Source organism: Aquila chrysaetos, chromosome 3, assembly GCF_900496995.4.
Source record: "Aquila chrysaetos chrysaetos chromosome 3, bAquChr1.4, whole genome shotgun sequence".
Lineage (NCBI taxonomy): Eukaryota > Metazoa > Chordata > Aves > Accipitriformes > Accipitridae > Aquila > Aquila chrysaetos.
Window position 1 is genome coordinate 619,788 of NC_044006.1, and position 18,506 is coordinate 638,293.

General features: G+C 50.2%; 1 protein-coding gene across 2 annotated transcripts; it reads right to left on the bottom strand.

Annotated features, from left to right (window-relative positions):
* Positions 1 to 3,076: 3,076 nt before the first annotated feature.
* TTI1 (TELO2 interacting protein 1) lies at positions 3,077 to 18,467 on the bottom strand. Of its 2 annotated transcripts, XM_030008668.2 has the most exons (7): positions 15,913 to 18,448; positions 15,233 to 15,421; positions 14,308 to 14,456; positions 13,310 to 13,450; positions 11,672 to 11,876; positions 10,841 to 10,928; positions 3,077 to 4,642 (listed from the first exon to the last, which is right to left on the bottom strand). In XM_030008668.2, the coding sequence occupies exons 1-7, from the start codon at positions 18,203 to 18,205 to the stop codon at positions 4,408 to 4,410; spliced, it is 3,300 nt and encodes a 1,099-aa protein (XP_029864528.1). In that variant the 5' UTR covers positions 18,206 to 18,448; the 3' UTR covers positions 3,077 to 4,407. The 2 variants fall into 2 exon arrangements, with proteins under 2 accessions (XP_029864528.1, XP_029864529.1); XM_030008669.2 differs by lacking the exon at positions 13,310 to 13,450 and having other exon boundaries at positions 15,913 to 18,467.
* Between the last annotated feature and the right edge of the window lie 39 nt (positions 18,468 to 18,506).

Here is an 18,506-nt window from a genome sequence, read left to right on the forward strand (position 1 = left end):
GCATCGGCCACCGGCACAGTAAAAAACATTTTACAGAGGAGGAAAAGGAAGAGCCAGAGCTGCTTTGGAGAGGGTAAAAGGCTGCAAATCACCTCAAATGGAGAGTAAACAAATTGCTGTGTGGTATAGTAATTTGCAAAACCTAGAGGCGAGCTTTAAAAATAACAGGTTTTATTAGAAGAGATTAATTTTGCTGAGTTTATATGAAATCTTGTGAGCCGGAGTCAGAGGAGAGGACCCCGCCAGATCCGTGTGCAGGACCCAGCAGCTCTGTGGTAGTGCCGACCCCGGGGGCTGCGTGTGGGGCCGTGCCCCCAGCCCCGGGTGCGAGGGTCTCCCCAAGTTCCCGGCTGGGTTTGTGCATGGAGGAAGCAGCTGGACGTGGGTTTCTCAGCTCCCCATCCCTGGGGAGGGTGGTTGGAGCAGGGTGAGCCGGCTGGCAGCTCTGCTCGCTGTGCCTGGGAAGGGCTGTGCCCCCCGTGCAGCCCCTCCGGCTCTGCGGAGCGGGGGGCAGCTGCCCGCTGCAGACAGGTCTCCTCTGGGGCGGCGAGGGTGCTCAGCGGGCTGGAGCTGGGCACCCCTCCTGCACCCCAGGGTGCTGTCCCTGGCGCAGTCCCGGACCCCGGTGGGATGGGGGGGGCTGCTCGGGCGCCTTCTCCGGGGAGGAGGGTGCGGGCAGGGCAGCGGAGAAGCCCCTGGGTTCGCTTGCAAACAGGCTGAGCTTAATATGCAAGTCACTGCTGGGGAGGAACCAGCCTCATGAAAATGCCATTTCCACGCAGTCACTCTTCTGGCCATTATCCTGCTTCAGACAAAAGCAATTTACTCTGACTGTAATAAAGCAGGGGTGATAACGAAGCTGAGAAGAGCCGTGACAGGCGTCCCTGTGACTGAGGCAGGCCAGCTTCTCCTCGCTGCCTGCGCTAAACCGCTGGCTGGAGACTGTGGCCGTGGGGAAAAATCTCTGGAAGAGCCATGAACCCTGGAGAGAGCACTGGGACAAACTGGTGCTGGGACTCTGCGGGTGTCTCGGTGCAGTCGGTTGTGCCGGAGGCCGAGCTGGGTGTTTGCAACCGGTTCCTGGGCACCGGGGCATGGACCGGTGCAGTGACCAATGCACCGACCTGCTCATCGGGCAAGGCAGGAGGGTGGCCTGGGGGAGCGGGCATCAGCCCTTCTCTGGGAAGGGGTGTCACAGGAGGGACAGAGCGGTGGGTCCTGCGCTGTCCCCGAGGGGCATGGCAGCACTGTGCCCTCGCTGTCGAAGGACCAGAGCACGCTGGTCCCTGCTGTGCCGGGGCAGTGACCCACTGCCTCCGTGCAACGTGTCCTGTCAGCCGCAGGGTGAAGTGTGGCAGCAGCCCCTGAGCCCCATCAGCATCTCTCCGGGAGCCCGGCTTTGCATGCAGCCGGTGCCGCCTGGCTCAGCAGCAAGGGCTCCATCAGCCCCGAAACCAGATGGCTGCATTATGGGGTCACCAGGAAGCCCATGCTGGAGCAGCAGCCCAAGGCCCCCTTCCCGATGGATGGAGCTGATTCCAGTTGCTGCTCCCCCACCCGCTCTATTAGATGGGGAAGATGGTAATTAAGAGAACTCTTCTAATTCCTCTCCTGTTGTCACAGCCCTCCTGCCGTCTGTACCGTCCTGCTCAGAAACAGCAGCCACCTCCCTCGCCTGGCCCACAGTCGGGATGGAGGTGGCTGCTCTGGGCTCCGGTGTGGTGCCGTGAGACCTCTGACTCCGGCACATCCCAGCAGCACTGGGGGTCTGCAGCCCCAAGATGCCGTCCGTACCCGCTGGAGACAGCTTCGCTTCCAGGCCTGCCTGCGGGACCCGTGGCCGCGCAGTCCCTACCGGGGCTGTTAAGAGCCTGGGAGCGGGACCTCGGGTGGACATGACCCGAGGGGGATGTGTGTGCATCGGCAGGCGTGGGAGCAAGGACTCTGGGGTGACAGTGCTGCCCTTGAGCCTCACGCCTGTCCTCCTGCATGGTGGTGTGCCTTGACGTGGGCGCAGGCAGGCTGGTGTCCTCGGAGCCCACCGCTGCGTTCTGCAGGGTCCCTGCAGCTGGGCAGGATGGGCTGGCTGCTGAAACCCAGGCAGGTTTGCAGGGCTGGTGCTGGGGAGGTGTTTTGCTGTGGTAGATACTGCAGATGCCATTTGGTTTTATGCTTCTCCTTTCAGAAACATGTATAACTATTCTTCTTCTAAGCTTGCCTTGTCTCGGCAGAGGTGAACCCAGCAAGGCTGGGTTACTTCTGCTTCCCAGAGGTGACCAATTCAAACAGCACAGAGCACGTGCAGATAAATCACTTGTCCGTCTGCAGCCCGTGACCAGCTGCTGAAGCCCGGCAATAGCAGGGGTGCTTCTCGCCAGGCTGGTTCGAGGGTTGATACCGAGCTGCAGGAAGATGGCACAGGCTCCCCATAGCAAGGTTTCACTTGTACCTCCCTGGCAAGAGGCGCAGCCCGTGACAGCCCGGTACTGCTGGCTGCAGAGAGGACAGGGAAAGGCAGTGGGTGGAGAAACCAGAACAGATGGTTTGGGCAGGAGCACCGAGTGCCATCGCGGTGCTGCTGATTTGTCACGTGTGAGCTCCAGCCAGTGCTGAAGGCAAGGCAGAGACGGGTTGGATGCAGCATGTGCACCTGATGGATGAGTTTTATCAAGTGCTACAACAATCCAGAAAATTCTGCACCAACCCCAGGGGTGCTTTGGAGACCAAAGGTAATATTTCACCTTTCTGCCTCTCCTGTCTTCCCCTGTCAGATCAACTCTGAAGGGTTCCTTTGTACAAAATCCAACCCAGTGTTAAGCACTGAATATATAGTAAAAAAAGCATAAAAGGGTAAAAGCTGAACTGCAGTCCTGTCCTACCTGGTAAAAAAGCCACTGACTTGTGTTTTTCCTGGAGAAGCAACCAGGAGGAAAGCCTGAACAAAACCAGGGAGACAAGGGGAGATAGCCTCAGCTGAGGGGGGGTGTGGGCATGGGCAGCAGTGCCATTGCTCCCAACAATTGAGATGGCATTTGGACGCTCACCCGGGATCCCCAACAGTGATGCACAAAGCCTGTTCCATGTAACAATCAGTTTATTGCTTTGGTTTTTGCATTTCTGAGCTTTCTTACGAATTTACAGTCAAAATCTGTCCTTTTGCTTTACTAGCATAAAGCTTTCACAAGTGCCAGGAAGCAGCCTGCTGCCAGAAGTCGCTCTGGGTGAAGCTGACGAATCCAGGAGACGGCGTGGTCTGGGAGCAGCCAGGTAAAGCAGCACCTGCAGACCGTCTCTGGGGACGGAGCCTGGAGGACTCGGGAGCTGGAGTACGGTACAGCAGCTTCCAGCCGAGTGGTGAGCCTGTGCTGTGTTCTGGAGGGGAGGCTCTGTGGCAGGGGCAGCAAGCAGACCCCGAAGACTAGTCGTCCTCTCTGCTCGCTGCATTGTGCTATACCTGCTCAAGCAAACTGTGGTACCACCGTGCTCACACCTAATGTCACCGCCTGCATCGTCTGACCACGTACGTACCCACCTGGGAGGCAGTACTGGGGCACAGGTAGATATTTCATCTAGTTCTCCTTGGAATGGGTGTTAAAAATCTGAGAGGTCTAAGAAATGGCCTGTGAGAATAGCAGGCAATCTGGGAACAAGGAGGAGTCTTAAATCACTTGCAAGTTGTAAATCAGGGCTGGCCATTTTTCTAAAGAACCTCTCTCACTCAGTGGTGAGAATCAGGGAGCACAATGCATTTGGCCAGTCTCAGCAGCCAGTCTTAGCAAAATGCAGCTACAAGGAATGGCCTTGATATTTCTAAGAGGACGTGGTGTTCCTGCTCAGTAATACTGATGAGGAATTTATTGAAAATGCATTTTAACTTTTTCTGGTATTAACTGGTTTTAAAAAGAAAAGATTTTTAATGCACCCCAAACTGGATTCTCTCCCTGGGAAGGGTTAAGGCCAGAAAAAGCTTTTGTTTTGAGTTGGCAATCATTGTCCAGCTGAGAACAGGAGGGAGTATCACAGTTGTGAGGAGGTCAGAGGGGTGTGGAGGGGGTGCTGAAGGGGCACCACCCAAGGATTGAGTGTTGGGAAGTCATTTCTGGAAAATGACTCTTTGTACTGAAGAACTTGAAATAGATGTATTATGACCCTTGGACTTCTCTCCAGCACCATGTGCAGAGAAGTACAAGTCTGGAGGAATTGGGGCAATGTATGCACCTCATCCTCAAACACTGTTTAAAAAAAATAAAACTTCTGCCCATGGGGAAGACATCTCAGCCAGTGCCCCAGACTGGGCAATCTTTCCTTTGCCCCCAGAACAATTCAGGGCCTGAATGATGGGATTTTCCCAGGTGAGTTCTGTCCTGGCGGTTCCTTTTTTCCACTCCCAGCTGCTGTGTAGGTCTGTCAAGGAGGAGATGCCTCCTGCGTGCCAGCCCGCCGCATCATGCTCTCCTGCTGCTGCAGCCTCTCCAGCAGGAGCAGCACGTTGTCGGTGAACTCATTCCGCTGCCTCCCCATCCCACTTAGCTTCACGGGCTGCAGGCTGATGTGGGGGGGTTCATACTGGTGAGGGCAGCAGACCTCATTCAGGAGGAGCCAGGTGCTGTCAGGGTCCACGTGCATTAAGTGGAGGAAAACACTTTGGAAAACAGTGGGAAGAAAGGAAAGAAGAGTAAGGAGAAGGCCTTTTGATTGGCACCCAACTGGGTCATTAACAGAGAGCTATGGAAAGCTCTGATGTTGTCTGCAACCTCTGACAGCTGAACAGACTTGGAGGCTCATTAGAGAGAGCCATTAAAATGGCTCCTGTGCCCAAGAGAAGACAGTTCAGTGGTTTCACATCTACTGGCAAGTGGGAGAAAAATAGTTATTATGCTACACAGAAAGTTATTGACATCAAAGAAGCAGCTGGTGAATAACTGACCCAGGCTTTGGTCTCAGCATCATGGGCTGCTGCTGGCAAAAGCCTTTCTAAATCAGCCAGTCCCAAGCGCTGGAAAGGTGACTGCAGAGTATTGCACGTGCTACTTACATCTGGTATGTTCTGGACAATCACTCCTGCAGAGCTCTTAAAAGAAGTTGTATATGTTGTTCACCACCCTCTCTGTTTTTTGGGGAGTGAGGGGGTCAACCCATCTGGACTTGTCTCCCTTTTCAGAGCTGGTAAAAACAAGGGTACTTCTGGACAGCTGTCTAGGCTGGGCCACAAGTAAAGTTGAATGCTGTATTGAGGGCTTTTTGCTTATGTGAGGTCTCCCCTCATCCCAAATCCTTATTAGCTGCCTCCAAATTTCCTCCTTCTGCACAGCACCTTTCACAAAGCAGGATTTTATTTTCTTAAAAAAACAAAACCCCACCTTCATTAACAATAGAATGGAGGAAGAGAGGAATGACAACTTCCTCTAATGCTTTACTGCTGTGTTGATGGTTTTCACTTTGAATTTCAATACCTCACCTAAGATGGGGGATTTGACTTTTGAGAATGCACTTCACACTTTTGACTCCAGCTTGAGTTGCTGTAACAAAGATGCTGTGGAGAATCCTGCTGGAGAGCAGGAGGCTCCTAGGAGCAAAAGAGCAAATGGCTGATTTGCATGACCTACACTTATACTCATTTCTTCCTGACAGTTCTCATTGTCTGTAACCTTTGGGTTTAGCTAGGTCTGTGTCAGGGTTTAATGCACAGAAGGTGTATTAGGCTTAACTGGTATTAAGTTCTCTGGCTGTGCCATGTACAAAATAAAACTAGAATTTGCAGGCTGCCCTAACAGCACTGCAAGGCCTCCTCCTGCATGGTGCTGAGTACTCTGTGCTCCCACAGAGATTATGAGCGTGAAGGGTACTCGGCACTCGCCAAACTTATGGGTCAGCTTTCCCAGACCTCAGTAGATGCCTAGCCACCATCTTCAGGTCTCTAGTTTCCACTGAAATCATGGGGCCATGAGGAGAACAACAGCTGGGCAAGGTAATGAGAAGTCAGATGGTAGGTCTGTCTCTGTTCCCCCAAGAAGCACAGGACAGAACTCCCCTCTCTAAAATCAAAGATCACCTGCTACAAAAGCCACACAAAATCCAGACTTGATGCTGTCAAAACTTTTCCCTGAAGAACTTTGATCCCTAAAGTGAGCTTGCTTCCTCTGCAGGCAGAAATCCCTTTTAGAAGCTCTACTCTGAAAGCGAGTGCAGTGCCATGGGTAACCTGAAAAAGCACAGAAATGAGATGGAGGCACTAGAAAGCGCTCTCACCTCTTCACAACGATCTTGTGACTGTATTACTTGCTACTCCATGAGTAGCCAAAGTTGTTGCTTTTGCCTGCCTGCCATTAACCACTTGCCTGTCTCTCAGTGCAGGTCTCTGAACAGCCATTAGGGAAGATGTTGTCAGTGCAAGCTGTTGGCAGTGTCCCCTCCTGAAAGTGCTTGCAGTGCCTATCTGTCTGCTCCAGAGGAACCCTGTGTGAACGTGCTCCAAAGCGATAGCTGTGCTTGGCAACAACTGCATCGGCGATGTGCCTTCTTTCTGGGGGACGGCCAGAAGCAGGTGAGCTCACGGAGCTCTCTGCTCCCCTGGCTTTGTTACTGCTACTCTGCTGACTGGAAAAGGGAGGACTGGCTGGACCTGAGCGCCAGCCTCCCAGGTGCCAGACTGAGTAAAGTGCAGGCAGGCTCGCTGGGGCAGGGTCTAGAGCTTGCGCCTGCTGACATCCCTGCACCAGTTCTCCAAGCCCTGCCGGCTGCCAGTGTTCTCCTGGTGCTCGCTTGGCCATGACAGTGCGAGCGTGCGGCTGTGTGCCTGCCAGCAAACAGCAGGTCCCAGTGGTTTCCCCTAGCTTATGATGGGCTGCTGCTGGTGGGCAGCTGCACAGAAATAATCCTCGCTCCTTATGGCTGGGGTGGATAGGATGGGGTGAGAAAGATGAATCACTGTGAAGTAAACATGGGAACAGGGAATACTATTCAGCTGACTTCTGTTTCTTCAGCACATGCACTACTTTACCTCTTATATTCACAGCAAAGATACTCTGCTCTCCAACCTCCTCCCAATCAGTTGCTCTGGCGAGAGCAACCCTCAAGAGATTAGCTGGTCCCTGGAGAACTCCACTGCCTCTTGTGCCCGTAATGGCCTGAGGGTGTGATTATCTCCTGATAACCTGGAGTGCTGTGCGGCTTAAAGAACAACTTGACTTTTACATTTTCAAACTAACTCTGGGGTAGTTTCTAAGCAACCTGTTTCCATGGCAAAGAATCCTGGGGTTAATCCAGGTTTGTTTTCTGTTGTTGCTTTTTTTTTTTTTTTTTAACTTAAATATCATTTTATTGAATTTTGCCTTGTGCAGGTGGCTGTTTTAGTGTACTTCAGCCCAGCTTGTGAATGACAGCTGTCAATAAGTATCCAATAAACTACACAATCAAACCAAAAGAGTATGCTCCATAATCAACTTTGGTATCTAAAAAGGTCCAAAAATAGCTCATATTTGTTCCAGTTATGCTAATAAAACTTATTTTACTAGCAAAGAGCACAATTTGGCTATTCTGTTGCCTTGTCTTTTCCCAAGTTCTAAGCAAAGCCACAGCACAGCACAGTGAACAGGCTGGCAAAAGGACAAGTCTTTCTGGCTTTTGCATCTCCACTGAATGTTTAACTGATACAGTTAACCACAGACTTCAGTAAGAACTGGGGAAATTATTTCTGCACCCTGGAAAAAACTCCATTCCTATCCAGACTGCTGACTGAAAGGTCAAATGGTAAACTTCACAGGCTGTAAACATTTATTAGGAATTAAGTGTAAATTTCAAAACAGTCACTTCAAATGAAAAAATGCAGAACTACTTGTGAAGTGTTGACACAGGCCAATGACAATTTCTTAATTTCTTTTCCTTCGGAGTTTTTTTTTCCCCTGGAGTGAAAAGCTTGTCAGGGATGATGCAACTTAATAAATTGATGAGAAGCTCAGATTTACATATTATGACTTTCAGTTTACACCATCTTCCCCCCTGCCTTGTTCCTAATCCTTCCTTGGGCCCCACACCACCACCGCTTAGCTGTTCGAGTGTTTCTGGTCACTTTACCTGCAGTTGCACTGCCTTATTTTCAATGAAAGCAAAGACATATTTAGTGTTCCCTGGCTTTCCCAAACTCTTCTTCAGTAGGTTTGGGGTTTTTTTGTTGGTGTTGGTTTTTTGTTTTTTTTTTTTTTCCTTAAGCTTTGGATAATATTCCTCTCCTGGAATATTCCCAGCAGTCATCTTATAATAAAGCCTATTGTCCCATTTTCTCTTCCTCAGACTATTTTTTTTTTCCCCAGCATCTATTTTTGCCTGTTGAGTATTGTATGAAGCTGCAGTTACAAAATTCACTTACTCCCACTGGTTTATCTAATAAAACTACAGCCTCCCATAAATGGGATTAAGCAGCCTCCTTGGGGCATGGTAACATTCCTGGACAACAGCCAAAACTCCCCTTTTTTTTTTTTTCGTGTGTGTGGCTCCAGCACCTTAGCCAAAAATTCCTGCTTAGCCCTTCCCATACCTAAAGAATCCTCACTTAGTGCAGGGAGTTATTGGTGCTACAACTGACTTTGTAAGACCTAACCTTGTTCTTGGCAGGTCACAACTCATGAGTTGAATAAGAATCCAAAAGGCTGAGCAAAGGCCAGTTAGTATAAATCAACATGGCAAGCTGATTCCAAACATCTTTTTACCTTGTATGATTTCTGGAGTGATAAAGCTGAGTTATGTGACGTATGTTGGCACTCAGGCTGTGGCTAAGATTAGTTCTGGTCTATCTGTTTTTAGAAGCATTTAAAATGCAGAATTTTTCACGTATCAGGCTGATAACATTGCCCTTGTCTAGATGGAAAGGGCCTCACATGTGACAACCTGTGTCAGTTTGCAGGATTACTTTCAGGCACATGTAGAGCAAGGAAAAGGACTGGAGCGTACAGGACCCTGGCAGTTAAGCAGCCAGAGAAGGAAATTGAAGCATGGTAGAGAAGTGATTCTTATCCTGGCACTGGAGCCAATTGTTATGGTACAAACTAATTTTGACTTTTCCAAGCTGAAACCTCTTATCATGTGTACTATAGTTAAAAGTGATTGATATATGTTTAACTCTGATCCATCTGGGCTCCAAGATCAGGGATCAGACAGGACTAAACTAAAAAAACAAAAGAAAAAAAAAGGAAAACTACAAGTGCTGCCATATGGATAGTTAACATCAGGCCAGACATGATGCATGCCTCAGTGCATATATGTGTCTGGCCAACAGAGCTACACATGAGAAAGCTGTTCACAGAAGACCTTGCTTTGTTCAGTGAAATATGTAAGGTATGGTGCATCAAGGGCATGGGGGGAGCGGTGTAACGTGGTATTTCTCCCTTAAAATAGAATAAAAATAATATACAGGAGAAAAATGTTACTTGCCCTGAACTTTGCTGCCCTTTTCCTCCAACAACAGTGAGGTTGCTTCATAATATAGCTTCTATCACATCATAGGGCTAATTCAGTATTTCCCCCTACCCCTGCTGTGGGGGGAAATTGCACAGCTTTTCAGACTGGTTTGTTAATGATTTAAAAGCTTAAGATTCCAAATATCTAGATAAACCCTGGTGTTCTGCTTTCCATTCCAGCATTGCTTACACAGATGAACGCTTTATTGTATTAAGGTATGCAAGCCTACAGTGAAGAACGCCTTTGCAGAACAAATGCTGCTGAAGCCTGCTGCGATGCAATAAAAGCCACTAAGGTAAAAATAAACCTACTCTCACCAGTGCAGGAATCCAAACAAAGGTACGGCTACAGCTTCTGAGAGCGTTCTCCCTCTAAACTGCTGCCCAGCCACACAAAAGCCCTTCACCCCCTGCACCCCCCTGGGAGGCCTGCGCTCAGGTGAAAGGGAACAGGCAGCTCTTCCCTGTTCAACAGCTTGCCCTCTGAAATCCGCAGTGCCTGCTGAACCTGCTCACCGCTGGCTTCCTCTCCCCTTGGGGGAGGGCAAGGCTGGCCTCACAGAAAGAGGGGGACTTTTACCCCTGTCCTTCAGCAGAGACAGAGGTGCACGGCTTTCTTATTCACTTTCCATGTTCTGTAACCGGACTCGTTTCGTCTGCTGAAATCTCTGGCCTTGTTTCCAGGTGACAACATATGACAATAGTGATTTCTTATCCTGACAGCAGGAACGCGCTGAGCAGGATTTTGTACACCAAGCAGCAAAGTATGTCTGTCAACACTTCATAGAGCTGATGTGTGTTCACCTAAACTGTTTGTGCTCTTTTAATGTCTCCCAGCCTTCTCAGAGCAAGACTGGTGCCAAGACTGACAGCTTCCCAGACAAACTCTGGTCCACCTGGCAGAGCCTGGGTTGACGTGATCACAGGGGCCCAGGGAAAATGGAAGGATAACAGAAGTAAATCCCCCAGCCTGCAGAAGGTATTAAGTGATAAAATACATAGGAATGCCTGGCACATCCTCTTGCATGGCTGTCTCCCCCTCTGCAGTTTTATGCCACCAGTGGGCCAAGAGCCCTAAGTATTCTAGCATAGGAGGCAGTTAGAAAAAAAGCAAGTATCACATCTTCCCCCTCTGTCCCCAAATGCACTGCAAGGTAATCTGAAAGTCAACTGTAACTTGTGGGCAAGCTAACCTCTCTAGCTCATTTTGGGTAGTAAATGATACTTCACCAGAGAAAGGGGTTAACTTCCATTAGAGACCCTTTTTGTACAGGACTCAAACCTGCCAGAGGGAGGAACAGGAAAGGTGCAAGAGGAAAGGGGTTACCGTGCTCCCTCTGTCCCACATTATTTGTACACCTGATTCACCTGCATTTAAGAGACATTACCTCTGGGCAGCTTCTTGCAATTTCATGGGTTGCTTGGCACTGAGGTAAATCAGGCAGGCATCTGCCACTTTATTCAGGTCACTCTCACCTGCAGAAATGGAACAGAAAAGAAGGGTAGGAGGTAACCTACTCTGCGGCTGATGCCTAGCAGAACCAGCTCTAAATTGGCAGCAAGAGGCTTCTGAGCCTTTGAACTGTCTGACCCAGAACTCTTCTGACCTCACCTCTTAAGCATCTTGCTGCAAAGCTGGGAAAGCAATCAAGGGCATTGAGAGAGGGAAAAGAGCAACTAGCCAGCAAACCTTCTCCCTCATCAAAGTCAGCTCCAGAAATTTAACCTAGGAGAATTTCAGAGAGTTTCATTCAGTAGAAGAATGTGCTGTGCTGCATTTAAAGGGTCACCCAGAGAGGTGCCTCAAAACGGAACCAGGCAAGTTAGCCAGAAGTCTTATCTGGGCTCCAGTTCTTCAGTTAATTAAGAACAAAGCACCGCCCAACAGGCCTAGCTGCAGCAACCCAGGCACTCCACTCTATACCCACTTCTCATGCACAAGTGAGATGAGCAGTTAGATTCTGCAAGGTGCTGGAAATCTCTCCCATTTGCCTCTTGGGGAGTAAAGAGCGACCAGCCCCTCTTCACAGAGCTCTGAAAGAGGACAGATTAAGGCCCAGCAACACCTGAATGGGATGAGGCTGGAGAAGATCAGGAAATCAATTCCATGGGGAAGCAGAAGGGTAAGAAGCAAGTGCAGGCCTGGTCAGTTGAGATGAAAAGAGAAGAAGTAAGTCCAGCAGAGATCTCGTACAACCTATACTTTCCCTGGTACTCACCCATGTCCAACTTCTCGCACAGAGAACCCAGTCCCTGCAACACAGCCAGCTGCAACTTGAAGGCAAGCGTGTGGTTGTACACAGGCCCAGCTCTGGCACTTGCTGGGGCTTGGCTGAGGAGGGAACTGGTCAGCTTAGGCAGGACATCTTTGGAGAATCTCTGCCTCAGAAAGTCGCCACACTTTTGAGCCAGGGTACACAGCACCTAGTGAAGAAATGTCAGTTACTGGAGGCTAAGTGCATTTACAGGTCTGGGAGGAGCTCAGCAATCCGCACCAGCTTGGGGGATAAGGCATTCATTCTGCCTTGATAATTTTTTTGCAGCTGAGAGCAATATGACCATAGCTGCTACAGTTTCCCATAATGAGCAGAAGGTGAATGCTTGATCGACAGGCCGAGTGACCTGCACCCAGCTCTTCAGTTTCACGTGGCTACCTTCTGGGACTGCCCTTCTCTCATTAGCACAGTAAAGGTAAGAGTAGCTTGTGAAGCCTTATTCAGAATTGCTGGAGGAGTCTCTGATGGAAAATGCCATTAAAATACAAATCACCTTTGTGGTGGAAACAGTCCATCTTTACAACCATGCCAGTGAACGGAAAGGCCAACTGGCTACAGCATAGGGCACCCAGCGCTACTGGTGTGTGCCCAGGATAAAAACCAAAGTGGCTTAGAGAATGGCCTTAAATGCATATAAAAATGAAGGGGAGATCCATGGGGCCAACCCACATGGCCAGAACACTGTTCTCTCTTGGAACTTCACTAAGCTTGTGGTCTCAGTGTGCAGGACTGAGATGCTGGTTATGTTGTGTTTGGCTTCCACCGACACTAGGCTTCCTGTCCTGAGATTTAGGAAGGAAGACACTCCTGGGGGATTTCTTATAACTAAACCAAAACTCAGTGCTAATTGTAACGGTCCCTTGAACTTTTCAAGAGCTAATTATTTTTTGTGTAGCGATCTCTCCCTTCTTTTAGGGCAGGCACATGTGAGGTATTGCTACTCTGAAATTCTATGGCTTCCTGAATTTGGCAAATCAAAACTCTCCTTTTATTCACACTGAAGGATTCTAAAATGAATCTCATTCTGTACAGCAGAGGAAGCCCTGTGAAACCCTGGGGCTGGCAACCTCTGGAAACATGCTTTATTGTCTAACTTGTGAGTCAGGAAGAGAATGCAGTCAGTTGACATGGTCAGGAGCTCTTTAATAATGTTATTAGGAGGCTAAGTCTTTGCTTAACCTCTCCCCTCCCCTGCAAATGCCTCAATCATGAAACAATTCCTTCGCTTCAGTCTAAGACTTACAAAGGGGGGTGCTGAGACTGTGGCTCCAGCAAGGGCAAGTTGCACTATATGGTGCCTCTGACAGCTGCTTAGACTGTAAAAGAACCGTTTTCTGCTTCCCTGCAATAATCACTAAATTGCTCTTTCCCCCAGGAACAGTGTCAAGGTTTTATCTGCGGACAAGCTGCAGTGGGAGTGGTACAAGCCTACTCACTGCAGGGTGGTGACCCTGTGTTCCAAACCACGTTTAAAAATCACTCCACAAGCTTAGTGCTTCTCTCACAAGCCACAGCAATGCCTGAGCCACTTGCCTTCTAAGCACCAGCTTGAAGGCTGTTGGCAGAGATTTGCTGCTGTACCTTGAAGGCTCTGAGCACTGCCAGAGGGTCATCACTAATCAGCCGGGTGACGAGAGCTGGCCAGACACGATGAGCCATGGGAAGCAGATGGTTTCCGTGAGGATGCAGCGCAGTTACACAGAGCTCTAGCACGTCCAGGACCTGGGCAGGAGGGGTAGGTAACGGACTTTCAGAGCACCGCAGCACCAGGCATTCAGGTGGATCCGCAGTGTCACGCCGGGGAGCCAGGAGAAAGGAGGGTTTTAATATAAAAGGGTATGGTTTTAGCTTGGCATGAACTGGGATAACTGAACAGTGCACAGAGCACAGGCCCGTTTGGAAAGGGACAAGTTGCACAGAGACATGACTGGCTGGGCTACAGAGCCGGGCTGGAACCAGGGCATGATTCCTGGCCCGATCCTGCAGGCTGAGCTGTGTGTGCACTAGGACCCTACTGCTCCTGTGGCATGGCAGCAGGATCACCTGGTAGGGCTGGGGCTTCTGTGGTAAGAATCTGGGTTATGCCTCACTGCTGCATTTTCTGTCTCGCTTTGCAGTTTAAAAGGAGGCCACCTTCAAAGGATTTTCATAATTTAAAAAAAAAAAACAGGCTTTTAGCCCTGCTTATCATCACCCCAGGAACTTCAAAAATGTTCATCAGCCTGTGCACTACAGTCTGACGAAGGGGGATGGGAGGCCTAGATGGGAGAAAGATGCTTCTGCTTCCTCCACCAAAGGCTGAGGCACAAGATTTGACTATCACAAGCATCAAGGGAAGGTGCCTGATACAAAGCCACCCTTAAGGTTCTGTTCAGCCTGGCTGCCATTCCTAAACCAGACTACTCCCAGAAAACCATCTCACTTTCTTTTGCTAGACGTGGAGGGTCTGTCCTGAATAAGCATATGGCAGCACTAACCTCGTTACGGTGGGAAGCCCAACATGCATCGTGCACACGTTGACAAACTACCAGCCCCCTTCGTGGGCACCACCTGTCCCCTCAAAGCTGGCATTTACTAACCTTCAGCCGCACTCGGAGGTTCCCGTCAGACAGCAAGTGGATGCACCTCTCCATCACATCTTTGGCCAGTTGAGCATGGCTTGGCAGTGGTGTTTCTCCTTCTGTGTCAGAGTTGTTTGGCTCCGGCTCAGCAAGGGGGAGAACCTCGTCTGGGAGACAAAACCATTACTGAAGCCATAAAAATGACTTGGAAGTCCTGGGAGATCACAATACCCACCCACAACTACTCTGCAAATTCTCAAATGAGGCCTTTGGCATTTTTTAACATATTTAGATACAGTCAAGTCTATGCTTGAGTTCTGCTAAGAACGTGGGACAGGGAAGGTTTGCTTTCTTTACTGGACAATGCAGTTGGTCTGAAATTTGCAGTCTCCCCTCACCATGGACTTATTTCCCATTGATTTTTATTAAAAATGAAAAGCCTGGGTATTTAAAGATGAAGTATTTAAAGGTCAGGATTGCAGCATAGCCCAGTAAAGACTAAAAAGCTCCCTGTATGAATGTCTGCAGGGCCTGCCAAGGCCAAGTGAGAAGGGAGTGGTGGCATCATTAGCCAGGAGAAAATGGCACAGCGATTCCCAAGGGAGGGTGAGGAAAATGGTGTAGGATCCTGGAAAGAGGAAACTGGGTCCTGAACCCAAATGACCTGTTATGAGGTAAGGAAAAACAGAGTGTGCTTGTGTCTTAGAGCTAGACAAGCCTTGATCTGCAAGCATTTCACTCCCCGCCCTGCATAGAACAAAGCAAGAACACCCAGCAGCACCTTACATGAGCTAAGGTCAGCTCAAAGCAGACCTGAGACTGTCAGGAGCGTGCTAGGCTTTCAGTCTGGTCCCAAGTCCCCCATCTGACAAAAGGAAACATCAGAGGTCACTGTCTTTCTCCAAGTTGAACATACTCTTCTCCAGTCAAGCACAGTACTGACCTGCCTCCTCATCCCCTGTGTCAGGAAGATTGCCCTCTGCGATCTGCTTCTGTCTGACATAGTCAAGGAAGAATTGTTCCACTTCTTGCCTTGTCACCACCTGCTGCCCCTGGGACAAAGTCCCGCTCCACCACTTGGGAGACTGCCTTTGTTGGTGTTCCTCACCGCAGGACGATCCAAACCACTGGACTGCAAAAGAAGAACTGATACATCACTACGCAATCATGATCCTCTCCTGCAAGTCAGCAAGGTACCATGGATTCCTTGAGAGATGAACGTGACTCTCAAGTCTCATGGGACTGAACTACGGAATCCGGCACCTGCTGTCACATCACCGTGACCTCCCTGATGGTATGAGAATGTTGAAACCCCGATATAAAGAGGAATACACTCCATGTGCTTCTACAGAACATTTATGGGAGCAGTAAATCCATCTTTTCTCAATCACTAAAGGCCGTGTTCCTGCAAGTCTGCAGGCTACACAAACAGAAACTGGTTGTGGAGAGGGGAAGCTATTGGTGATCTTTGCTTGAGAGCTGGCCCACCAAGCAAAGTACAGTTGCCATCACGCTGCAGTACCTCAGCTACTTGAAATCTCCCACAGCAAGTCAAAAGATCAAAAACAATTACCCTTAGTTACAGTACGACTGAATTATGCAAAGTAAACATCATTTAGATACCTAAAGCTGTCATTACTGAGTGGAGGACCCTGAGGAAAGTGGAAGCCTGGTTATTGTAAGACTGATCTAGCGCAGACAGGACATCTTGGATAACGTCTTCTACCAGTGGCAGCAAGCTGGCATCTGAATGCCTCAGCATAGTGTCCAGGACCTGGGAAGCATGTGGCTGATGTGCCAGCTGGCGCAAATTCAGGGAAATCCCATTCACCAGATAGTCAGAATTCTCATTAATCAAACACTGCAAGGAGTCATAACTGCAGGCCTTGCATATGTCTACCAGAGTCCCCAGTGCCGTCTCACTGATGAGCAGAGTCTTGTCACCAGCCTTTTCCAACACAGGGTAGAGAGCTGACAGCAGAAGCAACCGGAACTCCTTCCCAAGGACAGCAGCGAAGCAGCCGATGCCTTCCAGCTGGATGCAGATCTGCCAGATGTTGCTGTTCATGGTGCGGGTCGTTACGTGCGGCTCTGGGGATGGAAGGAGAACGCTGCTGCACACACCTCCTGGACGGGCAGTAAGTCCTGAATGTTGCACAGAGTGCTCATGGCTGATTTCTTCTGTATCAATGCTAGTGATCAAATACCAGTTTGCCTGGTCTGTGTACTCATCGAGAATGGACATTATGGACCCTTTGAGATCATCCATGTTCAACGAAACTTCCCTCTCCTGAAGAACATCCACTCCCACTCCAGCAGCTCCTACAATCAGCTCATTGAGGACCATCGCTGCCTGCTTTCGGTACATGCCCGATTCACTGTAGAGCCCCATGAAATGATCCACAAGCAAATAGAGGTTCCCGTAGTAGCCAAGAACACGACAAACTTGCTGAAGGAGCTGGAAAATTTTCTCCTCCGTGAAGAAGCGGAAGTATTTCTTCTGACGTCTGCCTTTCTGCACACCATGCTGCAAGGAGCCCGAAGGTCCGCACACACCCTCGCAGCGTCTGTCTTCCACTATCTTCACATCTGTCACGTCCAGCTCCAGAACCTGCATCAGCGCTTTGGACAGACGGTGGAGGTGGGATATGGAGTTGAGGACAATGTTAATCTTGGGGCCTAGCAGCTTCAGATAGCCGAGCAACAAGCTCAAAGTGGAAACCTTGCCCATGTCATCCTGAGAGTTCATCAGGCGAGGAAGAGCTGTGGCAAGGGAATGGAGGTTCTCGGAGAGGACATCAACAAGAGCCCTGTTCTGTGTTACTATCTTCTGCTCTGCAATGCCTTGCAGAACCTCCTTACACCTGCTTTGGACTTCGCCGTTTTCATCGTTCACTAGCCCTACCAAGGCCTTTAAAAGATGACTGAACGAGTCCACCAGCGACTGACTGCAGTTCCTCAGTAAGTAGTGGACCAATTCCACCAGCTCCAGTCTCACTTTCCAGTGGGGGTGAACTGAAGAAAATTCAACCATTTTATGCAGGAGGAGAGAGAGTTTTTCAGCAGTACTTTTACTCCAGTCAGGTCCTCTATGGACCATTAATTCTGATATTCTGCTTTCTTCCACTGGCAGCTTTTCTTTATTCTTTGCAATTCTGGCTAGCTGCGCATCAGCCATTACCAAGCCAACAATCAGATAAAAGAGTCTGATGGCAGAAACGGTGGGTTTGTGACCTTGTTTGATGTCTCCAGTAATAACCCGAGACAGCGTAATGGAAATCCCAGGCAGAAAAGAAGCAAACAAATCCCCACATTGCTGTGCCTCATCTTCATCTAGGTGTCGATGCTCCTGGCAGTCACACTGCAGAACTAGGACCTGTAAGCACTTCAAAGCAGAGATCTTAATTTGCTTTGCTTTTTCTTGCTCTGCTAGGCCCAGGAGCAAAGATACAGCAAATCCTAAGAGAGGAAGGGCGGAAGGTTGATACAGAGACCAGATAACATCCCCATAAGCTGAATGCATCAGGGTGTGGAGTGCCTGGATTACAGCCAGCTTTAACTCCTCTGACAGCGGGGCTGGGTTGCTTGAGCTAGAAGGGGGAGAGAGGCAGGTACAGAGCTCAGAAAAAAGCTCCTGCAGGAGCTCCTGCTTCTTCACACACGTTGCTGCCAGCACGGAGGAGATGCACTGCACCACGCTCTGCACCAGGCGCTCCTGCTTGGGCCCCGGCACCTTCAGGGCGAAGCGCAGGGGGAAGAGGACGTACTCCTGCAGCTCCTGCAGGGCCGAGGCGCTGACGGCTGCCAGGTGGGCCTGCAGGCGGGCCACGTTCTCCATGGTCTGCGCCCTCGTCAGCTGCACGCAGGCGGGGCGCAGGGCCCCGAAGGCCTCCTGGGGGGTGTCGAAGACGGCCATGCTGGGGCGCCGGCGGGAGGGCGGCAGCAGCAGCTGAGGGGAGGCGAGGGCGGGGACCGCCGGGGGCTGTCACGGCCGTGGCCGGGGGCGGCCTCACGGGCTCCCGGCCCGGGGCGGCCCCTGAGGGCCGACGCGCCTACCTGCTCCCGTAGCGGAGCGGCCGCGTGCCGGAAGTGACGTGCGGGTCGCCGGACCCGGCAGCGCGACAAAGAGCGCCCACCGGCGCGCTGCGGGCGAAGAGCTGTGAGAAAAGTCCCGGGCGCCCGCGATGCGCATGCGCCTCCTGTGGCGCCTTGGCGGC

What these genes read in the sequence shown, in the direction of transcription:
- TTI1 (XM_030008668.2), bottom strand. Translation starts at nt 18,205, where the DNA reads ATGGCCGTCTTCGACACCCCCCAGGAGGCCTTCGGGGCCCTGCGCCCC. An exon ending in GTGCGAGAAGTTGGACATGG is followed by an intron (nt 10,929 to 11,671) that starts GTGAGTACCAGG and finishes CCATTTCTGCAG; the next exon opens with GTGAGAGTGACCTGAATAAA. An exon ending in TTGCAAGAAGCTGCCCAGAG is followed by an intron (nt 4,643 to 10,840) that starts GTAATGTCTCTT and finishes TGTTTTCCAAAG; the next exon opens with TGTTTTCCTCCACTTAATGC.